Source organism: Coregonus lavaretus, assembly GCF_964263955.1.
Source record: "Coregonus lavaretus genome assembly, chromosome: 9".
Lineage (NCBI taxonomy): Eukaryota > Metazoa > Chordata > Actinopteri > Salmoniformes > Salmonidae > Coregonus > Coregonus lavaretus.
The window spans coordinates 59,091,421-59,111,858 of record NC_139996.1 but is presented as its reverse complement, the minus strand read 5'-3'; the positions used below and the strand labels follow the sequence as shown (position 1 = coordinate 59,111,858).

The 20,438-nt window shown below is 43.5% G+C and overlaps 1 protein-coding gene across 1 annotated transcript in view; it reads right to left on the bottom strand.

Moving 5' to 3' along the window:
• LOC311134708 (membrane-associated guanylate kinase, WW and PDZ domain-containing protein 2-like) overlaps positions 1–20,438 on the bottom strand; it is a gene marked incomplete at its 5' end in the record, with an annotated part of 519,195 nt that overhangs the window by 171,449 nt on the left and 327,308 nt on the right. Inside the window, 3 exons of the mRNA XM_084168477.1 lie at positions 10,762–10,841; positions 12,640–12,874; positions 19,479–19,709. Coding sequence (XP_084024603.1) covers positions 10,762–10,841; positions 12,640–12,874; positions 19,479–19,709 — 546 coding nt within the window. The remainder of the gene's footprint in view (positions 1–10,761; positions 10,842–12,639; positions 12,875–19,478; positions 19,710–20,438) is intronic.

The window sequence follows — 20,438 nt, the reverse complement described above, 5'->3', positions numbered from 1 at the left end:
TAAGCACTAATTCTGAGAAATATAGAAATGTCATCAATTGCAAATTACATGACCCTCCTGTGGACTAGATTTAAAAAATACTAAACCCTCCCCTTGACTGAAATTGAAAAAGCATGAACCTCCCCCATTTTCCCCCAGGTAACCATTCTGTTAAATTATATCCGTCCCCAAACTTATTTAGGCTTGCCATAACAAAGGGGTTGAATACTTATTGACTCAAGACATTTCAGCTTTTCATTTTTTATTGTTTTGTACAAAATTCTAAAAACATAATTCCACTTACATTTTAGTCATTTAGCAGACACTCTTATCCAGAGCAAATTACAGTTAGTAAGTGCATACAATTATTTTTTTCATTTTCTTTTATATATTTTCATACTGCCCCCCCATTGGAATCAAACCCACAACCCTGGCGTTGCAAACGCCATGCTCTACCAACTGAGCTACATCCCTGCCGGCCATTCCCTCCACTACCCTGGGCCAATTGTGCACCGCCCCATGGGTCTCCAAGTCTCGGCCGGCTACGACAGAGCTTGGATTCGAACCAGGATCTCTAGTGGCACAGCTAGCACTGCGATGCAGTGCCTTAGACCACTGCCCAACTCGGGAGAGGTGACAATATGGGGGTATTGTGTGTAGGCCATTGACACAATCTCAATTTAAAATTCAGTCTGTAACACAACAAAATATAGAAAAGTCAAGGTGTGAATACTTTCTGAAGGCACTGTAGATCCAAAAATGTATGGGCTTTCATGTGCCACTGCACTCCATTACGTAGGCTACCTCACTATTCTCAATTTCATCTTGTCTTTACATTTAATATTATAGGCCTATAGGCTACAGTAGGCTATAGTTTAGGTTTAGCCTACTGTACAGCTGCATTTCGGATACATTTGACACTAGTGGAGACCAATATATTGTGTTATTAGGCTATATCAGATACATTTTTGTATATTTTAATGTTGCAGTAATAGGACCTAGGCCTAGCGTTTTGATAGCAAGCCCTGATCCCAATGAGTCGACTGCCCCCACATGGAGAGAAAGAGAACTGCTCATTTTGATGCAGCAGGAAAATTCTCTGCGACAAAAGAGTGATCAAGTTAAGATCCAACATCTGTTTTGCCACCCCTCCACCTTTTTTCAATCTGTCACACCTGAAAATATTGTAATCAGCAATGCCATTGTCCTTATTTTTGCACTGTCTCTATGCACACTCACAGGGCCCTACACACTACACACACTGATACTCCAACACACACACAGTACAAACACTCACTCCATAATTTGCTCACACACACATAATATGCACATACTGTACATTTATACTGACTACACACACCCACTCATATACAATCATCATATACACTGCTGCTACTCTGTTTATCATCTACCTCTTATCAATCCAGTATCCCTGCACATTGTAAATATGGTACTGGAACTGACCCTGTATTTAGTATGCTTACTTATTTTGTCATGTTCTTCTTATTTCTTATTTTTATATCTCGTTTGATTTTGCTCTACATTGTTAATTTTTTTATTACGTTGTTATTGATTACTGCATTGTTGGGGTTAGACCTTACAATAAAGGCATTTCACTGTACTTATGCATGTGACATTAAAACTTGAAACTTGAAATCTTATCCGCGATCGAGCCATTTAGCAAAGTCTCTGTGAGAACCAAAATATCCAGGCTCCTGTCATGCACCCAGATACCAAGAAGGTCCATCTTTGACATCAAACTTAATACGTTGATATATAACAGCCCAAGCCCTCTACGCAATTTTAAAACATTGGGGGTATCCATATTTATGGTATTTGAAATTATAGCACTGGCCGAGCTTACCAGAGTGGGCTTCTCAATTGGGCTAACAGTAACAAAGCTAACAATTGAATTCAATTTCATGGTCACAAGATTTTTACTGGGAATATGGTTATCTGTAGCAGTGCGATGATAACACTGTGAAATAGTGGGAATGGGATGAGTTACCACTACTTCATCAACATGATCAGACCTGTGAAATTCACTTTCTCTCTCCCCACTCTCTTTCAGATGGACAAATAATACTCTCTTTCTCCATCACTTTAGTCCCATTATCTCTCTCTCACTCTTTTGGTCTCTCTCTGTCTCTCTCTCCCCCTCTCCCTTTCCTCATCTCTCTCTCCCCTTCCCTCTCTCTTCAAGCCTTTGAACTCTGAGAGTCAGCTGAGGCATACACACACAGCGTGTACACACATCAAGTCTATGTACAAATACAGTGGGGAGAACAAGTATTTGATACACTGCCGATTTTGCAGGTCTTCCTACTTACAAAGCATGTAGAGGTCTGTAATTTTATCATAGGTACACTTCAATTGTGAGAGTCGGAATCTAAAACAAAAATCCAGAAAATCACATTGTATGATTTTTAAGTAATTCATTTGCATTTTATTGCATGACATAAGTATTAGATCACCTACCAACCAGTAAGAATTCCGGCTCTCTCACAGACCTGTTAGTTTTTCTTTAAGAAGCCCTCCTGTTCTCCACTCATTATCTGTATTAACTGCACCTGTTTGAACTCGTTACCTGTATAAAAGACACCTGTCCACACACTCAATCAAACAGACACCAACCTCTCCACAATGGCCAAGACCAGAGAGCTGTGTAAGGACATAAGGAATAAAATTGTAGACCTGCACAAGGCTGGGATGGGCTACAGGTCAATAGGCAAGCAGCTTGGTGAGAAGGCAACAACTGTTGGTGCAATTTTTAGAAAATGGAAGAAGTTCAAGATGACAGTCAATCACCCTCGGTCTGGGGCTCCATGCAAGATCTCACCTCGTGGGGCATCAATGATCATGAGGAAGGTGAGGGATCAGCCCAGAACTACATGGCAGGACCTGGTCAATGACCTGAAGAGAGCTGGGATGACAGTCTCAAAGAAAACCATTAGTAACACACTACGCCGTCATGGATTAAAATCCTGCAGCGCACGCAAGGTCCCCCTGCTCAAGACAGCGCATGTCCAGGCCCGTCTGAAGTTTGCCAATGACCATCTGGATTATCCAGAGGAGGAATGGGAGAAGGTCATGTGGTCTGATGAGAGAAAAATATAGATTTTTGGTCTAAACTCCACTTGCCGTGTTTGGAGGAAGAAGAAGGATGAGTACAACCCCAAGAACACCATCCCAACCGTGAAGCATGAGGTGGAAACATCATTCTTTGGGGATGCTTTTCTGCAAAGGAGACAGGCCAACTGCACCGTATTGAGGGGAGGATGGATGGGGACATGTATCGCGAGATCTTGGCCAACAACCTCCTTCCCTCAGAAAGAGCATTGAAGATGGGTCGTGGCCGGGTGTTCCAGCATGACAACGACCCGAAACACACAGCCAGGGCAACTAAGGAGTGGCTCCGTAAGAAGCAAATCAAATCAAATCAAATCAAATTGTATTGGTCACATGCGCCGAATACAACAGGTGCAGACATTACAGTGAAATGCTTACTTACAGCCCTTAACCAACAGTGCATTTATTTTAAACAAAAAAGTAAGAATAAAACAACAACAAAAAAGTGTTGAGAAAAAAAGAGCAGAAGTAAGATAAAGTGACAGTAGGGAGGCTATATATACAGTAAAATAAAGTGACAGTAGGGAGGCTATATATACAGGGGGGTACCGTTGCATAGTCAATGTGCGGGGGCACCGGCTAGTTGAGGTAGTTGAGGTAATATGTACATGTGGGTAGAGTTAAAGTGACTATGCATAAATACTTAACAGAGTAGCAGCAGCGTAAAAAGGATGGGGTGGGGGGGCAGTGCAAATAGTCCGGGTAGCCATGATTAGCTGTTCAGGAGTCTTATGGCTTGGGGGTAGAAGCTGTTGAGAAGTCTTTTGGACCTACACTTGGCACTCCGGTACCGCTTGCCATGCGGTAGCAGAGAGAACAGTCTATGACTAGGGTGGCTGGAGTCTTTGACAATTTTGAGGGCCTTCCTCTGACACCGCCTGGTATAGAGGTCCTGGATGGCAGGGAGCTTTGCCCCAGTGATGTACTGGGCCGTACGCACTACCCTCTGTAGTGCCTTGCGGTCAGAGGCCAAGCAGTTGCCATACCAAGCGGTGATGCAACCAGTCAGGATGCTCTCGATGGTGCAGCTGTAGAATTTTTTGAGGATCTGAGGACCCATGCCAAATCTTTTTAGTCTCCTGAGGGGGAATAGGCTTTGTCGTGCCCTCTTCACGACTGTCTTGGTGTGTTTGGACCATGATAGTTCGTTGGTGATGTGGACACCAAGGAACTTGAAGCTCTCAACCTGTTCCACTACAGCCCCGTCGATGAGAATGGGGGCGTGCTCAGTCCTCTTTTTTTTCCTGTAGTCCACAATCATCTCCTTTGTCTTGGTCACGTTGAGGGAGAGGTTGTTGTCCTGGCACCACACGGCCAGATCTCTGACATCCTCCCTATAGGCTGTCTCATCGTTGTCGGTGATCAGGCCTACCACTGTTGTGTCGTCGGCAAACTTAATGATGGTGTTGGAGTCGTGCCTGGCCATGCAGTCATGGGTGAACAGAGAGTACAGGAGGGGACTGAGCACGCACCCCTGAGGGGCCCCCGTGTTGAGGATCAGTGTGGCAGATGTGTTGTTACCTACCCTTACCACCTGGGGGCGGCCCGTCAGGAAGTCCAGGATCCAGTTGCAGAGGGAGGTGTTTAGTCCCAGGATCCTTAGCTTAGTGATGAGCTTTGAGGGCACTATGGTGTTGAATGCTGAGCTTTAGTCAATGAATAGCATTCTCACGTAGGTGTTCCTCTTGTCCAGGTGGGAAAGGGCAGTGTGGAGTGCGATAGAGATTGCATCATCTGTGGATCTGTTGGGGCGGTATGCAAATTGGAGTGGGTCTAGGGTTTCTGGGATTATGCTGTTGATGTGAGCCATGACCAGTCTTTCAAAGCACTTCATGGCTACAGACGTCAGTGCTACGGGTCGGTAGTCATTTAGGCAGGTTATCTTAGAGTTCTTGGGCACGGGGACTATGGTGGTCTGCTTGAAACATGTTGGTATTACAGACTCAGTCAGGGACATGTTGAAAATGTCAGTGAAGACACTTGCCAGTTGGTCAGCACATGCTCGGAGTACACGTCCTGGTAATCCGTCTGGCCCTGCGGCCTTGTGAATGTTGACCTGCTTAAAAGTCTTACTCACATCGGCTACGGAGAGCGTGATCACATAGTCGTCTGGAACAGCTGGTGCTCTCATGCATGCTTCAGTGTTGCTTGCCTCGAAGCGAGCATAGAAGTGGTTTAGCTCGTCTGGTAGGCTTGTGTCACTGGGCAGCTCGCGGCTGTGCTTCCCTTTGTAGTCTGTAATAGTTTTCAAGCCCTGCCACATCCGACGAGCGTCAGAGCCAGTGTAGTATGATTCAATCTTAGACCTGTATTGACTCTTTGCCTTTTTGATGGTTCGTCGGAGGTCATAGCGGGATTTCTTATAAGCGTCCGGGTTAGAGTCCCGTTCCTTGAAAGCGGCAGCTCTACCCTTTAGCTCAGTGCGGATGTTTCCTGTAATCCATGGCTTCTGGTTGGGGTATGTACGTACGGTCACTGTGGGGACGACATCATCGATGCACTTATTGATGAAGCCAGTGACTGATGTGGTGTATTCCTCAATGCTGTCTGAAGAATCCCGGAACATGTTCCAGTCTGTGCTAGCAAAACAGTCCGGTAGCTTAGCATCTGCGTCATCTGACCACTTTTTTATTAGCCGAATCACTGGTGCTTCCTGCTTCAGTTTTTGCTTATAAGCAGGAATCAGGAGGATAGAGTTATGGTCAGATTTGCCAAATGGAGGGCGAGGGAGAGCTTTGTATGCGTCTCTGTGTGTGGAGTAAAGGTGGTCTAGAGTTTTTTCCCCTCTGGTTGCACATTTAACATGCTGGTAGAAATGAGGTAGAACGGATTTAAGTTTCCCTGCATTAAAGTCCCCGGCTACTAGGAGCGCTGCATCTGGATGAGCGTTTTCCTGTTGATTAATGGCCTTGTACAACTCATTCAGTGCAATCTTAATGCCAGCATTGGTTTGTGATGGTAAATAGACCGCTATGAAAAATATAGATGAAAACTCTCTTGGTAAATAGTGTGGTCTACAGCTTATCATAAGATACTCTACCTCAGGCGAGCAAAACCTCGAGACTTCCTTAGTATTTGATTTTGTGCACCAGCTGTTGTTTACAAATATACACAGACCGCCACCCCTCGTCTTACCGGAGTCTGCAGTTCTGTCCTGCCGATGTAGCGTATAGCCTGCTAGCTGAATGTTGTCATTGTTGTCGTTCAGCCACGACTCCGTGAAACATAAGATATTACAGTTTTTAATGTCCCGTTGGTAGGATAACCGTAATCTTAAATCGTCAATTTTATTCTCAAAAGATTGAACATTGGCTAATAGGATTGATGGGAGAGGCAGTTTACTCGTTCGCCGTCGGATCCTTACAAGGCACCCGGATCTGCGTCCACGATATCTCCGTCTCTTCCTCACGCGAATGACGGGGATCTGGGCCTTGTTGGGTGTCTGTAGAATATCCTTCGCGAACGCCTCGTTGAAGAAAAAATCTTCGTCCAACGCGAGGTGAGTAATCGCTGTCCTGATATCCAGAAGCTCTCTTTGGTTATAAGAGACGATGGCAGAAACATTATGTACAAAATAAATTACAAATAACGCGGAAAAACACACATAGTAGTACAATTGGTTAGAGGGCTGTAAAACGGCAGCCATCTTCTTCCGGCGCTGTTCTTGGGGTAGGAATGACATATGACAAGCATCTCAAGGTCCTGGAGTGGCCTAGCCAGTCTCCAGACCTGAACCCAATATAACATCTTTAGAGGGAGCTGAAAGTCCGTATTGTCCAGCGACAGCCCCGAAACCTGAAGGATCTGGAGAAGGTCTGTATGGAGGAGTGGGCCAAAATCCCTGCTGCAGTGTGTGCAAACCTGGTCAAGACCTACAGGAAACGTATGATCTCTGTAATTGCAAACAAAGGTTTCTGTACCAAATATTAAGTTCTGCTTTTCTGATGTATCAAATACATATGTCATGCAATAAAATGCAAATTAATTACTTAAAAATCATACAATTTGATTTTCAGGATTTTTGTTTTAGATTCCGTCTCTCACAGTTGAAGTGTACCTATGATAAAAATTACAGACCTCTACATGCTTTGTAAGTAGGAAAACCTGCAAAATCGGCAGTGTATCAAATACTTGTTCTCCCCACTGTACATCTCACACACACGCACGCACATGCACACTCGATTACACACACTCTCACTCACCCATCGCCTCTCACTCAAAACACAGCAGGAGAGCAAGAGGCTGACAGAGGGAGAGTGAAGGACAAAGAGCATTAAAGAGAGAGATAAAGGATGTGAAAGTAGACATGCATTAGTTTCTGCCTCCCTGTTGGTAGGTGAGAGGCTCCAGGAAATCCCAGAATCCTTCAATCAGACTGGCAGCAAACAACAACAAACAACATCGGGGCTATGTACCAATACCAAAAAGAGGCTTCCCTTCATATGTCATTGAACTCTTCCCTACCTATATCCTAAACCCTTCCCTGTGCCATATTCCCTTCTTTTCCGTTCTTATGTCCTATTCCCTTCCCTTCAGATGTCAGATTTCCCTCCTTTCTTATGTCCTATTTCCTTCCTTAATATCCTTTCCTTTCCTACGTCCTCCCTTCCGTTCCTATATCCTAAAACCCACCCTTTCCTAAATCCCCCCATTCCTTTCCTATGTTCTATCCCCCTGCCTTTCCTTTCCTACGTCCTAGAACCCTCCCCTTCTTTTCTACATCGTAATCCCTTCCATCTTATTTCCTTCCCTTCCTTTCCTATCCTATGTCCTTAAACTCTCACCTTCCTTTCCAATGTCCTAGTCTCTTCCCTTCATATTCTATATCATATCCCTTCCCTTCCTTTTCTAGGCCTATGTCCTCTTCCCTTCCCTTCCTAAGTCCTATTCCCTTTCCTTGATTTCCTGTTTGCATACCCTTCCTATTTAATATCCCTTCCTTTCCTACGTCACATTCCATTCGCTTCCTTTCCTATGTCCTTCCTTCCTTTTCTATATCCTATTTCATTCGCTTCCTTTCCTATGTCCTATTCCCATCCATTCCTTTCCTATGTCATAAAACCTTCCCCTTACTATATCCTGTCCTATTCTCCTTTCCTTAATTTCCTTAATTAGAAGGACATATACTTAGTGAAGATGTGGAGGCAATATGGCAGCAATTCCCTGTTTTTATGCCATATGATTATTAACTATCCCGTTTTTTTTTTAGGTATCAAGAGAATTCCCCAGACAGGAGTGAGAGAGGGAATAAAAATAGATTTAAAAAAGAGGGAGAAAGGAGGACAGAGAGAGAAAGAGATCAAGTGAGAAAAAGAGCAAGCAAGAGAGAGGGAAAGAGAGATAGGGGGAGGGAGGATCTGTGCTAACAGAGTGTTTGCTAACAGACCAGAGCTATTAGAATTCCCGTCACACACAGGTCCTTTGCTGGACAGAGAGAGAGGAGAGGAGAGGAGAGGAGAGGAGAGGAGAGGAGAGGAGAGGAGAGGAGAGGAGAGGAGAGGAGAGGAGAGGAGAGGAGAGGAGAGGAGAGGAGAGGAGAGGAGAGGAGAGGAGAGGAGAGGAGAGGAGAGGAGAGGAGAGGAGAGGAGGAGAAATCACGGTTAACCCAGAACTAAAATCTTGCATAATTTGGTAAGATTTGCGAAGTCTCCACCCTTGTAAACGGAAATCTCGGCCATTGCTGAAAGCTATAAATATTTGTATTTACTAAACATTAGGAACACCTGCTCTTTCCATGACATACACTGACCAGGTGAATCCTGGTGAAAGCTATGATCCCTTATTGATGTCACTTTAAATCAGTAGATTACGGGGAGGAGACAGGTTAAAGGATTTTTAAGCCTTCAGACAATTGAGACATGGATTGTGTATGTGTGCCATTCAGAGACTGAATCGACAAGACAAAATATTTAAGTGCCTTTGAGCAGGGTATGGTGGTAGGTGCCAGGCGCAATGGTTTGAGTGTGTCCACCACCCAAAGGATATCCAGTGAACTTGACATAACTGTGGGAAACATTGGAGTCAAGATGGGCCAGCATCTCTGGATGGGCCAGCATGCCCCAACGAATTGAGGATGTACTGAGGGTAAAAGGGGATGGAACTCAATATGAGTATTTGGTATTTTATTAGGATCCCCATTAGCTGTTGTGAAAGCAGCAGCTACTCTCCCTGGGGTCCACACAAAACATAAAACATGACATAATACAGAACATTAATAAACAAGAACAGCTAAAGGACAGAGCTACATACATTGGTGTTCCTAATTGTGTTCCTAATGTTTTGTACACTCAGTGTATGGCAATAAATAGATACACCATATATACAAAACTATGTGGACACCCCTTCAAATCAGTGGATTCGGCTATTTCAGCCACACCCGTTGCTGACAGGTATATAAAATCTAGCACACAGCCATGCAATCTCCATAGACAAAACATTGGCAGTAGAATGGCCTTCCTGAAGAGCTCAGTGACTTTCAACGTGGCACCGTCATAGGATGCTACCTTTCCAACAAGTCAGTTCTTTACATTTCTGCCCTGCTAGAGCTGCCCCGGTCAACTGTAAGTGCTGTTATTGTGAAGTGGAAATGTCTAGAAGCAACAACGGCACAGCTGCGAACTGGTAGGCCACACAAGCTCACAGAATGGGACCGCCGAGTGCTGAAGCGCGTAGCGCATACAAATCATCTGTCCTCGGTTAGAACACTCACTACCGAGTTCCAAACTGCCTCTGGAAGCAACGTCGGCAAAATAACTGTTCGTCGGGAGCTTCATGAAATGAGTTTCCATTGCCGAAAAGCCGCACACAAGCCTAAGATCACCATGCCCAATCTCAAGCGTCGGCTGGAGTGGTGTAAAGCTCGCCAACATTTCTGGAGCAGTGGAAACGCATTCTCTTGAGTGATGAATCCCCGTTCACCATCTGGCAGTCCGACGGACAAGTCTGGGTTTGGCGGTTGCCAAGAGAACGCTACCTGCCCGATTGCATAGCGCCAACTGTAAAGTTTGGTGGAGGAAGAATAATGGTCTCAGTCTATTCTACAAGCGTACACACTCACATACAAACATATACGCACACAAAAAGTAAAATTGAGAATGTGTAATATGGTTCGGGCTAGGCCCCTTAGTTCCAGTGAAGGGAAATCTTAACGCTACAGTATACATTCTAGACGATTCTGTGCTTCCAGCTTTATGGTAAGAGTTTGGGGAAGACCCTTTCCTGTTTCAGCATGACAATGCCCCCGTGCACAAAGCGAGGTCCATACAGAAATGGTTTTTCGAGATCGGTGTGGAAGAATTTGACTGGCCTGCACAGAGCCCTGACCTCAACCCCACCGAACACCATTGGGATGAATTGGAACGTTGACTGCTAGCCAGGCCTAATCGCCCCACATCAGTGCCCGACCTCACTATTGTTCTTGTGGCTGAATGGAAGCAAGTCCCGCAGCAATGTTCCAACATCTAGTGGAAAGCCTTCCGAGAAGAGTGGAGGCTGTTATAGCAGCAAAGAGGGGACCAACTCCATATTAATGCCCATGGCCATGGAATGAGATGTTCGATGAGCAGGTGTCCACATACTTTTTGAAGAGAAGAAGAGAGAAACCTTATGCATCAACATATATTTGCGCATTTACATAAAAACACAAACACTCACCGTCCTCTTTGCACTCCTCAGGTGGTTTGGCCTTCTTGGCCAGCCGAGGATCCAGCCATGATGTGGTTTTGGTGTTGTGACTGGAGAGTAGAGAGAGAGAGACAGAGAGAAAGAGAGAGAAAGCAAGAGAGAGATGAGAAAGAGAGAGGAGAGGGAAGGAGAGAGGATGAGAAAGAGATACAGTACAGAAATAGAGAGGGTGAGGAGAGAGCGAGGCAAGGAAGATAAAGAGGGCAAGAAGAGCGAGATATCAGCGCCTGTGTGGTTGAGTGGCAATACCCCTAACACAAATCACATTAGAACCTGAAGGTCGTAGGTTCATTCCCTGCGACCACATTTTATACTTTCACTACTTATCCTGTATACCACTCCGTTTCTGTACTGTCTGAATATCCTACAAAAAATATGAAAGGAGGGTGGAATTCGCCTCTCATTTTAAAAAAAAGAAGAAGAAAGATTTAACCCCCCCATCCCCTGTGTATATGTGTTTTTTACAATGTTTTATGTGGAGTTGAGGTGGGCAGGACAGAGGTTGTGTGTGAGTGAAAGAGAGGAGGGTGAGATATTTAAGGTGAACAAAACTGCCATACATTCTCTAATTGTCCCTCTGCTTCTCATTAGAAAGACAGAGAGAGGGGGAGAGAAACAGTTTGTGTGTGTGTGTAATGACCTGTCAAACACCCTAGTAATGGCTGAAAAGGACTTAATGGAATATATTGTCTTTCTGTTACACCTACTGTATAAGAACACTAAAGCTTCGTCAGGAATTTAACACGTCATCTCGACACTTACAGTGCCTTCAGAAAGTATTCACTTTTGTGTTACACCCTGAATTTAAAATTTATTAAATTGAGATTTTGTGTCACTGATCTACACACAGTACCCCATAATGTCAAAGTGGAGTTATGTTTTTAGAAATGTTTACAAATTAATTACAAATGAAAAGCTGAAATATCTTGGGTCAATAAGTATTCAACCCTTTTGTTATGGCAATCCTATATAAGTTCAGGAGTAAAAATGTGCTTAACAAGTCACATAATACGTTGTAAATGACTACCTCATCTCCAATACAATTATCTGTAAGGTCCGTCAGTCAAGCTGTGAATTTCAAGCATGGATTCAACCACAAAGATCAGGGAGGTTTACCAATGGTTCGCAAAGAAGGGCACCTATTAGTAGCATACAAAAAAAAAGCATACAGTACTTTTAATATCCCTTTGAGCATGGTGCAGTTATTAATTACACTTTGGATGGTGTATCAATACACCCAGTCACTACAAAGTTACAGGCACCATTCCTAACTAAGTTGCCGGAGAGGAAGGAAACCACTCATGGATTTCAGCATGAGGCCAGTGGGGATTTTAAAACAGTTACAGAGTTTAATGGCTGTGATAGGAGATAACTGAGGATGGATCAACAACATTGTAGTTACCCCACAATACTAACATAAATGACAGAGTGAAAAGAAGGAAGCCTGTACATAATAAAAATATTCCAAAACATGCATCCTGTTTGCAATAAGGCACTAAAGTAATACTGCAAAAAATGTGGTAAAGAAATTGACGTTTTGTCCTGAATACAGTGTTGATGCAGCCACCACCATTCTAAGAAAAAAAAACGGTGACATTTCACAATTATTTGAAAACCTGAATTCCCACCAAATTCCCTGAACTCCATTCATTATTTGTACAGTAAAATGTTTTATGTGCTATAATTCAGTCAATTCCTGATGTATTTGAAACATTCAAAAATCCATTGAAAACTGTTTTATTAGAATTGCTTTTAAAATCTTTCAACAATTTTGTTGATGCTAGTGTGTGTGTGTACGCGTGCATTCATCATAATGTAGGGCTCCCCCCCACAAAAACACACACTTACTCTATGAAGTAGACCTCTCCTTTCTCTGTGTAGGCCATCTCCCAGTTGTCAGGTAGGGGTCCCAGTTCCTCCTCATCCCCCTCGGGGAGTTTGGGGGGTGATTTGGGGGAGTCCCCCTCAGGGGGCTCCTCTCCCTCTGTGGGGGGCTCAGTGGTGGGAGGGGGCAATGTGGGGGCCTCCACCACAGAAAGCTCCCCCGAACCGTCTGTGCTCTTGTCCTCATGCTCGCTTGTCTCTGTAGAAAAGATAGAGAGAAACAAATTGAGACAGTTGTTTTAAAGCGCTTCATACAGTATGGTCTTCTGTCATACACCTCAGTCCCTATAGTCCCTTTGGGCTGATTTTGACTTCAGATCTGCTGACTTCAGAAGTCTGCCATTAACATTGGTGGCGTTCCTGGCTGACTGCATTGCAGACATTGCATTGGATCAACCAATGGTTGTGCGCCATGTCATCGACTGCGCAGTAGGGCATCAGATTGCTATATCATATGATGTGTTTAGTTGATGTTAAAAATCTATCCGTGTGCTGTGAGATCTGGCAGGCATCTGCAATGTAGTCAGGCAGGAACGCCAGCATTGTTGAACGATCTCAACTCTGAAACAGCCCCTTTGTGTGGAGAGAGTGCTCTAGAGAAAACCACTTCCCTGTTGCTTAATGCTGAGCAAAGAAGAACACAGCTCTAGTGGTCCAAACACACTCTCTGAAGTGTCCCACGGAGCAGATAGGGTATACATGCACACACAGAATACATGACCTGTCTTTTAAACACACACTGCAGTACTATATGATGTTTCCATTAGTGTTCTCAACTAGAGCTCAACAAAGACCTTCTAACATCCATGTATTTACATGGGGTTAGAGAAAACTGTAGCCAACATCATCAATATACTGTTCAGTACGAGTGAAAACTCTGCTTTAAAGACCGGGTGTATGGGGCGTAGGGTGAATTTTCCCATAGACCCTGTCCGTTTTCTATTTACCCCACTAATGGTTTGTTAGGGCTGGGGGAGGGGAAGCTGATCCTAAATCTGTAGAGGAAACTACAGTCTCAAAAGTCTAATATCCTCGCCTTCAACTGAAAATATGTCTGTGCACATCCCTGTATGTGTCGTTCCTCAAGTGCTGTTTCACACTCACAGCCAATCAATAGTAGATCCCACTGTCCCATAGATCTCTTATCTTCTTACCTCACTCTCCTGTTTCTGTGTGTGTGTGTGTGTGTCACGGGGTGTGTATTTTAGCATTTATGTGCGTTCCAACAACAACAATGCACACACACACACACACGAACACACACCCAAAAGGGTTCTTTGGCTGTCCCCACAGGAGAACCCTTTTTGGTTCCAGGTAGAACCCTTTCGGTTTCAATGTGGAACCCTCTGTAGAAAGGGTTCTACATGAAACCCCAAATGGTTCTTCAAAGGGTTCTCCTATGAGGACAGCCAAATAACCCTTTTCTAAGAGTGCAGGGGACTGTCAAAACCATATAGGGCACCGTCGCTTTGATTTATCTCATTATGGCTCTGGCCCTATTTCTCCCTCTCCGTCCCTCTGTCACTCTCTTTTCTCTTCTCACCGTCTCTTTCGCTCTCAATGTTCTCCCTCTATTGCTCTCTGTCCTGGTCTCCATTAATACTTACACAGCTCTCTTCCTCCATGTATCCCTCTCCCTTTCTCTCCCACTCTCTCTGTCTCTCTATCCATTTCTCCATCTTAATCTCTCTCAATCTCCATCACGTTTCCTCCCCGGTTGCTCCCCTTCTTTCAGCCCCTCCTCCACCTCTCTCTCTCTGACTCACTCAGTCTTGACCCCTGAAGTCGTCATCTGTCTCTCTTCATCTCTCTCTCTTTCTGTCGCCCCTCTCTTTTCATTATTCTCTTTGCTCCTCTTCCATGGCAGCGGGAAGATGATTTGTGATGGGGTTGCTGACAAGTATTTATTTACTTATTTTATATACATTTGAAGTCGGAAGTTTACATACACTTAGGTTTGAGTCATTAAAACTCGTTCTTAAACCACTCCACAAATGTCTTGTTAACAAACTATCGTTTTTGCATGACACAAGTAATTTTTCCAACAATTGTTTACAGACAGATTATTTCACTTATAATTTACTGTATCACAATTCCAGTGGGTCAGAAGTTTACATACACTAAGTTGACTGTGCCTTCAAACAGCTTGGACAATTCCAGAAAATGATGGCTTTAGAAGCTTCTGATAGGCTAATTGACATCATTTGAGTCAATTGGAGGTGTACCTGTGGATGTATTTCAAGGCCTACCTTCAAACTCAGTGCCTCTTTGCTTGACATCATGGGAAAATCAAAAGAAATCAGCCAAGACCTCAGAAAAAAATTGTAGACCTCCACCAGTCTGGTTCATCCTTGGGAGCAATGTCCTAACGCCTGAAGGTACCACGTTCATCAGTACAAACAATTGTACGCAAGTATAAACACCATAGACCACGCAGCCGTCATACCGCTCAGGAAGGAGACGCGTTCTGTCTCCTAGAGATGAACGTACTTTGGTGTGAAAAGTGCAAATCAATCCCAGAACAACAGCAAAGGACATTGTGAAGATGCTGGAGGAAACGGGTACAAAAGTATCTATATCAACAGTAAAACGAGTCCTATATCAACATAACCTGAAATGCCGCTCAGCAAGGCAGAAGCCACTGCTCCAAAACGGCCATAAAAAAAGCCAGACTACAGTTTGCAACTGCACATGGGGACAAAAATCATACTTTTTGGAGAAATGTCGTCTAGTCTGATGAAACAAAAATAGAACTGTTTGGCCAGAATGACCATCGTTATGTTTGGAGGAAAAAGGGGGTGGCTTGCAGGTCAAAGAACACCATCCCAAACGTGAAGCACGGGGGTGGCAGCATCATGCTGTGTGGGGTGCTTTTCAGCAGGAGGGATTGGTGCACTTCATAAAATAGATGGCATCATGAGGAAGGAAAATTATGTAGATATATTGAAGCAACATCTCAAGACATCAGTCAGGAAGTTAAAGCTTGGTCGCAAATGGGTCTTCCAAATGGACAATGACCCCAAGCATACTTCCAAAGTTGTGGCAAAATTGCTTAAGGACAACAAAGTCAAGGTATTGGAGTGGCCAACACAAAGCCCTGACCTCAATCCTATAGAACATTTGTGGGCAGATCTGAAAACGCTTGTGTGAGCAAGGAGGCCTACAAACATGATTCAGTTACACCAGCTCTGTCAGGAGGAATGGGCCAAAATTCACCCAACTTATTGTGGGAAGCTTGTGGATGGCTACCCGAAACGTTTGACCCAAGTGAAACAATTTAAAGGCAATGCTACCAAATACTAATTGAGTGTAGGTACACTTCTGACCCACTGGGAATGTGATGAAATAAATAAAAGCTGAAATAATAATCTCTACAATTATTCGGACATTTCACATTATTAAAATAAAGTTGTGATCCTAACTGACCTAAGACAGGGAATTGTTACTAGGATTAAATGTCAGGAATTGTGAAAAACTGATTTTAAATGGATTTGGCTAAGGTGTATGTAAACTTCTGACTTCAACTGTATATATACAGTATATTTTATTGTGATTTATCAGAGGTGCTGCAGCTATGCCCTCTTTCTATTTCTCCCTCTCTTTCCATCTCTCTCTCCTGAGGGACCTAGGCCCTGTGTTGGCTCGGCTGAGACTCACCTGCGTGTGTGTGCGCGTTTGTGTTTGTGTGCGTTTGTGTGAGTGTGTGTGTGTATGTACATGCTTGTGTGTGTACAAGCGCATGTGTGTGTTTGCAAACATGTTTGTAAACATGTGAGTGTGTGTGTGAGAGAGATTGTGTGTGTGTATTAGGGTTTAACATTTTCCTGGTATTTTACAAATGTTCCATCCTGAGAATAAATCACTTTTCTCCTGGGTAACCCGGTATTTCCCGCCAAAACCGGAAGTGTCGTTCTAAAGCATATAAAACCATTGGACAGAATCATGAAGGAAGAGCAGAAAGGAAGAGCTCAAGACGAAATTGTACTGCTGTGGTACAGACTGGCAGATACGGTAGAAATCGTGTGTAGCACAATGCTGTTTGCAATGCCATGGTAGGAGAACCGTCGCTCACAGTAATTTCTGCTAATTTCATCCAGTGATGCGTCGGCTTGAGGTAAAACTGCGTCGTTCTAGGACGCTTTGTATTTGTATTTATTATGGATCCCAATTAGCTGCTGCCTTGGCAGCAGCTACTCTTCCTGGGGACCAGCAAAATTAAGGCAGTTATACAATTTTGAAAACAATAATATACATTAATTACAGAATTCACAGCACACTAAGGGTGTGCCCTCAGGCCCATATTCCACTACCACATATCTACAACACAAAATCCATGTGTATGTGTGTGTATAGTGCATATGTTATCGTGTCTGTATGAATGTGTCTGTGCCTATGTTTGTGTTGCTTCACAGTCCCCGCTGTTCCATAAGGTGTATTTCAATATTTTTTTAAAATCTGATTCTACTGCTTGCATCAGTTACTTGATGTGGAATAGAGTTCCATGTAGTCATGGCTCTATGTAGTACTGTGCGCCTCCCATAGTCTGTTCTGGACTTGGGGACTGTGAAGAGACCCCTGGTGGCTTGTCTTGTGGGGTATGCATGGGTGTCTGAGCTGTGTGCTAGTCGTTTAAATAGACAGCTGGTGCTTTCAACATGTCAATACCTCACACAAATACAAGTAGTGATGAGGTCAATCACTCCTCTACTTTGAGCCAGGAGAGACTGATATCCGTATTATTAATGTTTGCTCTCTGTGTACATCCAAGGGCCAGCCATGCTGCCCTGTTCTGAGCCAATTGCAATTTTCCTAAGTCCCTTTTTTTGGCACCTGACCACACGACTGAACAGTAGTCCAGGTAGGACTAGAGCCTGTAGGACCTGCCTTGTTGATAGTGTTGTTAAGAAGGTAGAGCAGCGCTTTTCCCGATCTTAGCTACTGTTGTATCAATATGTTTTGACCATGACAGTTTACAATCCAGGGTTGATCCAAGCAGTTTAGTCACCTCAACTTGCTCAATTTCCACATTATTTAAGATTTAGTTGAGGTGTAGGGTTTAGTGAAGGATTTGTCCCAAATACAATGCTTTTAGTTTGTGAAATATTTAGGAGTAACTTATTCCTTGCCACCCATTCTGAAACTAACTGCAGCTCTTTGTTAAGTGTTGCAGTCATTTTAGTTGCTGTTGTAGCTGACGTGTATAGTGTTGAGTCATCCGCATACATGGACAGACTGGCTTTACTCAAAGCCAGTGGCATGTCATTAGCAAAAATGTATTTAAGTAAGGGGCCTAGACAGCTGCCTTGGGGAATGCGTGATTTTACCTGGATTATGTTGGAGAGGCTTCCATTAAATAACACCCTCTGTGTTCTGTTAGACAGGTAACTCTTTATCCACAATATAGCAGGGGGTGTAAAGCCATAACACATGCATTTCTCCAGCAGCAGACTATGATCGAAAATGTCAAAAGCCGCGGTGAAGTCTAACAAAACAGCTCAATTTCTCTCAGCCAATCATCAGTCATTTGTGTAAGTGCTGTGCTTGTTGAATGTCCTTCCCTACAAGCGTTCTGAAAGTCTGTTGTCAATTTGTTTACTGTAAAATAGCATTGTATCTGGTCAAACACCATTTTTCCAAAACTTTACTAAGAATTGGTAACAGGCTGATTAGTCGGCTATTTGAGCCAGTAAAGGGGGCTTTACTATTCTTAGGTAGCGGAATGACTTTTGCTTCCCTCCAGGCCTGAGTGCACACACTTTCTAGTAGGCTTAAATTGAGGATATGGTAAATAGGAGTGGCAATATTGTCCGCTATTATCCTCAGTAATTTTCCATCCAAGTTTTCAGACCCTGGTGGCTTGTCATTGTTGATAGACAACAACAAAAATGTCACCTCTTCCACGCTCACTTTACGGAATTTACAATTCTTGTCTTTCATCATTTGGTCAGAAATACTTGGATGTGTAGTGTCAGCATTTGTTGCTGGTATGTCATCCCTAAGTTTGCTAATCTTACCAATGAACAAAATCATTACATTAATTGGCAATATCAGACGGTTTTGTAATGAATGAGCCATCTGATTCAATTAATGATGGAGCTGAGTTTGCCTTTTTGCCCAACATTTCATTGAAGGTGCTCCAAAGCTTTTTACTATCATTCTTTATGTCATTAATCTTTGTTTCATAGTGTAGTTTCTTCTTCTTTTTATTCAGTTTAATCATGTGATTTCTCAATATGCAATACGTTTGCCAACGGTTGTGCACCCAGACTTATTTGCCATTCCTTTTGCCTCATCCCTCTCAACCATACAATTTTTTAATTCCTCATCAATCCACAGTGATTTAACCGTTTTTACAGTCATTCTTTTATTGGTGCATGCTTATTAGTAACTGGGATGAGCAATTTCATAAAGTGTCAAGCACAACGTCTGTTTGCTCCTCATTACACACCACGGACCAACAAATATTCTTTACATCAACAACATAGGAATCTCTACAAAAGTTATTGTATGACCTCTTATACACTATATTAGGCTTTGCTACTATTAAACCCTAGTGTGTATGTATGTTTGTGTATTTTGTGAAATTAAGAATAGGACTAGTATCTATGTGTGGTTTTTGGACAGAACACAGTTATACAATTTGTAAGAGCAAGAGACATCATTCCATACAGACAGTGATCCCAGAGAGTGATCCTCCGCAGGGTCACACACACACAATCACACTCACTCACAGTCACATGCAACTCGCCCCCTTTCCCTTTCCCCCTCCCCCATACAAACACCAACCCTGCATGCCCCCTCACCTGGCGTGATGGCCACCCCATTCCCATTGACCACGGTGGGGCTGCTTTCCTCCTCCTCTTCCTCGGGTGGCTCCAGGCTGGCTTGCTGCTCCATGTTTCTGACTGACCGGTTCCTCTTCCTCTTGCCGTGGGTGCTGGGCCGTGCTCCGGGCAGCAGCGCCTCACTCACATTCAGTGGAGGGGCTGCCGGACTTGGCTCAGCTGGGGGCTTGGGAGTACCGTATAAGTTCTCTGGAGAAGAAAAACGAATGCACAACTGAGTAAGTGAGGTGCAGGCCGGCAGCACAAAACACTTTAAAAAGAAAGAGCTTGCCACACGCTGTATTGCTCCGCCGATCAAATACATGTATTCATCAACAAGTATTTCTACAGCAAGTAACCTTCCTCAAGGCACCATAGAGAGAGAGAGAGATTTCCCATGCCAATAAAATAATTGAATTGAGAGAGAGACACACACACAAACACAAACACACACAAACACACACACACACACACACACAGACACACATTCTTACACATTTAAGCACGTATGCACTCACACATTCCTGCAACAGTGGGACAAAATCAGATACAGCTACCACACAAAGAATGTGTTTGCATGTGTACTACACACATACAAACACACAAGCTCAAACACACACATCAAATGATGGGGGTATAAGATTAAGCTTCACACATCCCTTCATATATACAGTGCCTTCGGAAAGTATTCAGACCCCTTGACTTTTTCCAAATTGTGTTACGTTAGCCTTATTGATTAAATAAATAAAAATCCTGAGTAATCTACACACAATACCACATAATGACAAAGCGAAAACAGGTTTTTAGAAATGTTTGCTAAATTATTAAACATTAAAAACTGAAATGCCTTATTTACATAAGTATTCAGACCCAGACTCGATCACAGGTACATCCTGTTTCCATTGATTATCCTTGAGATGTTTCTACAACTTGATTGGA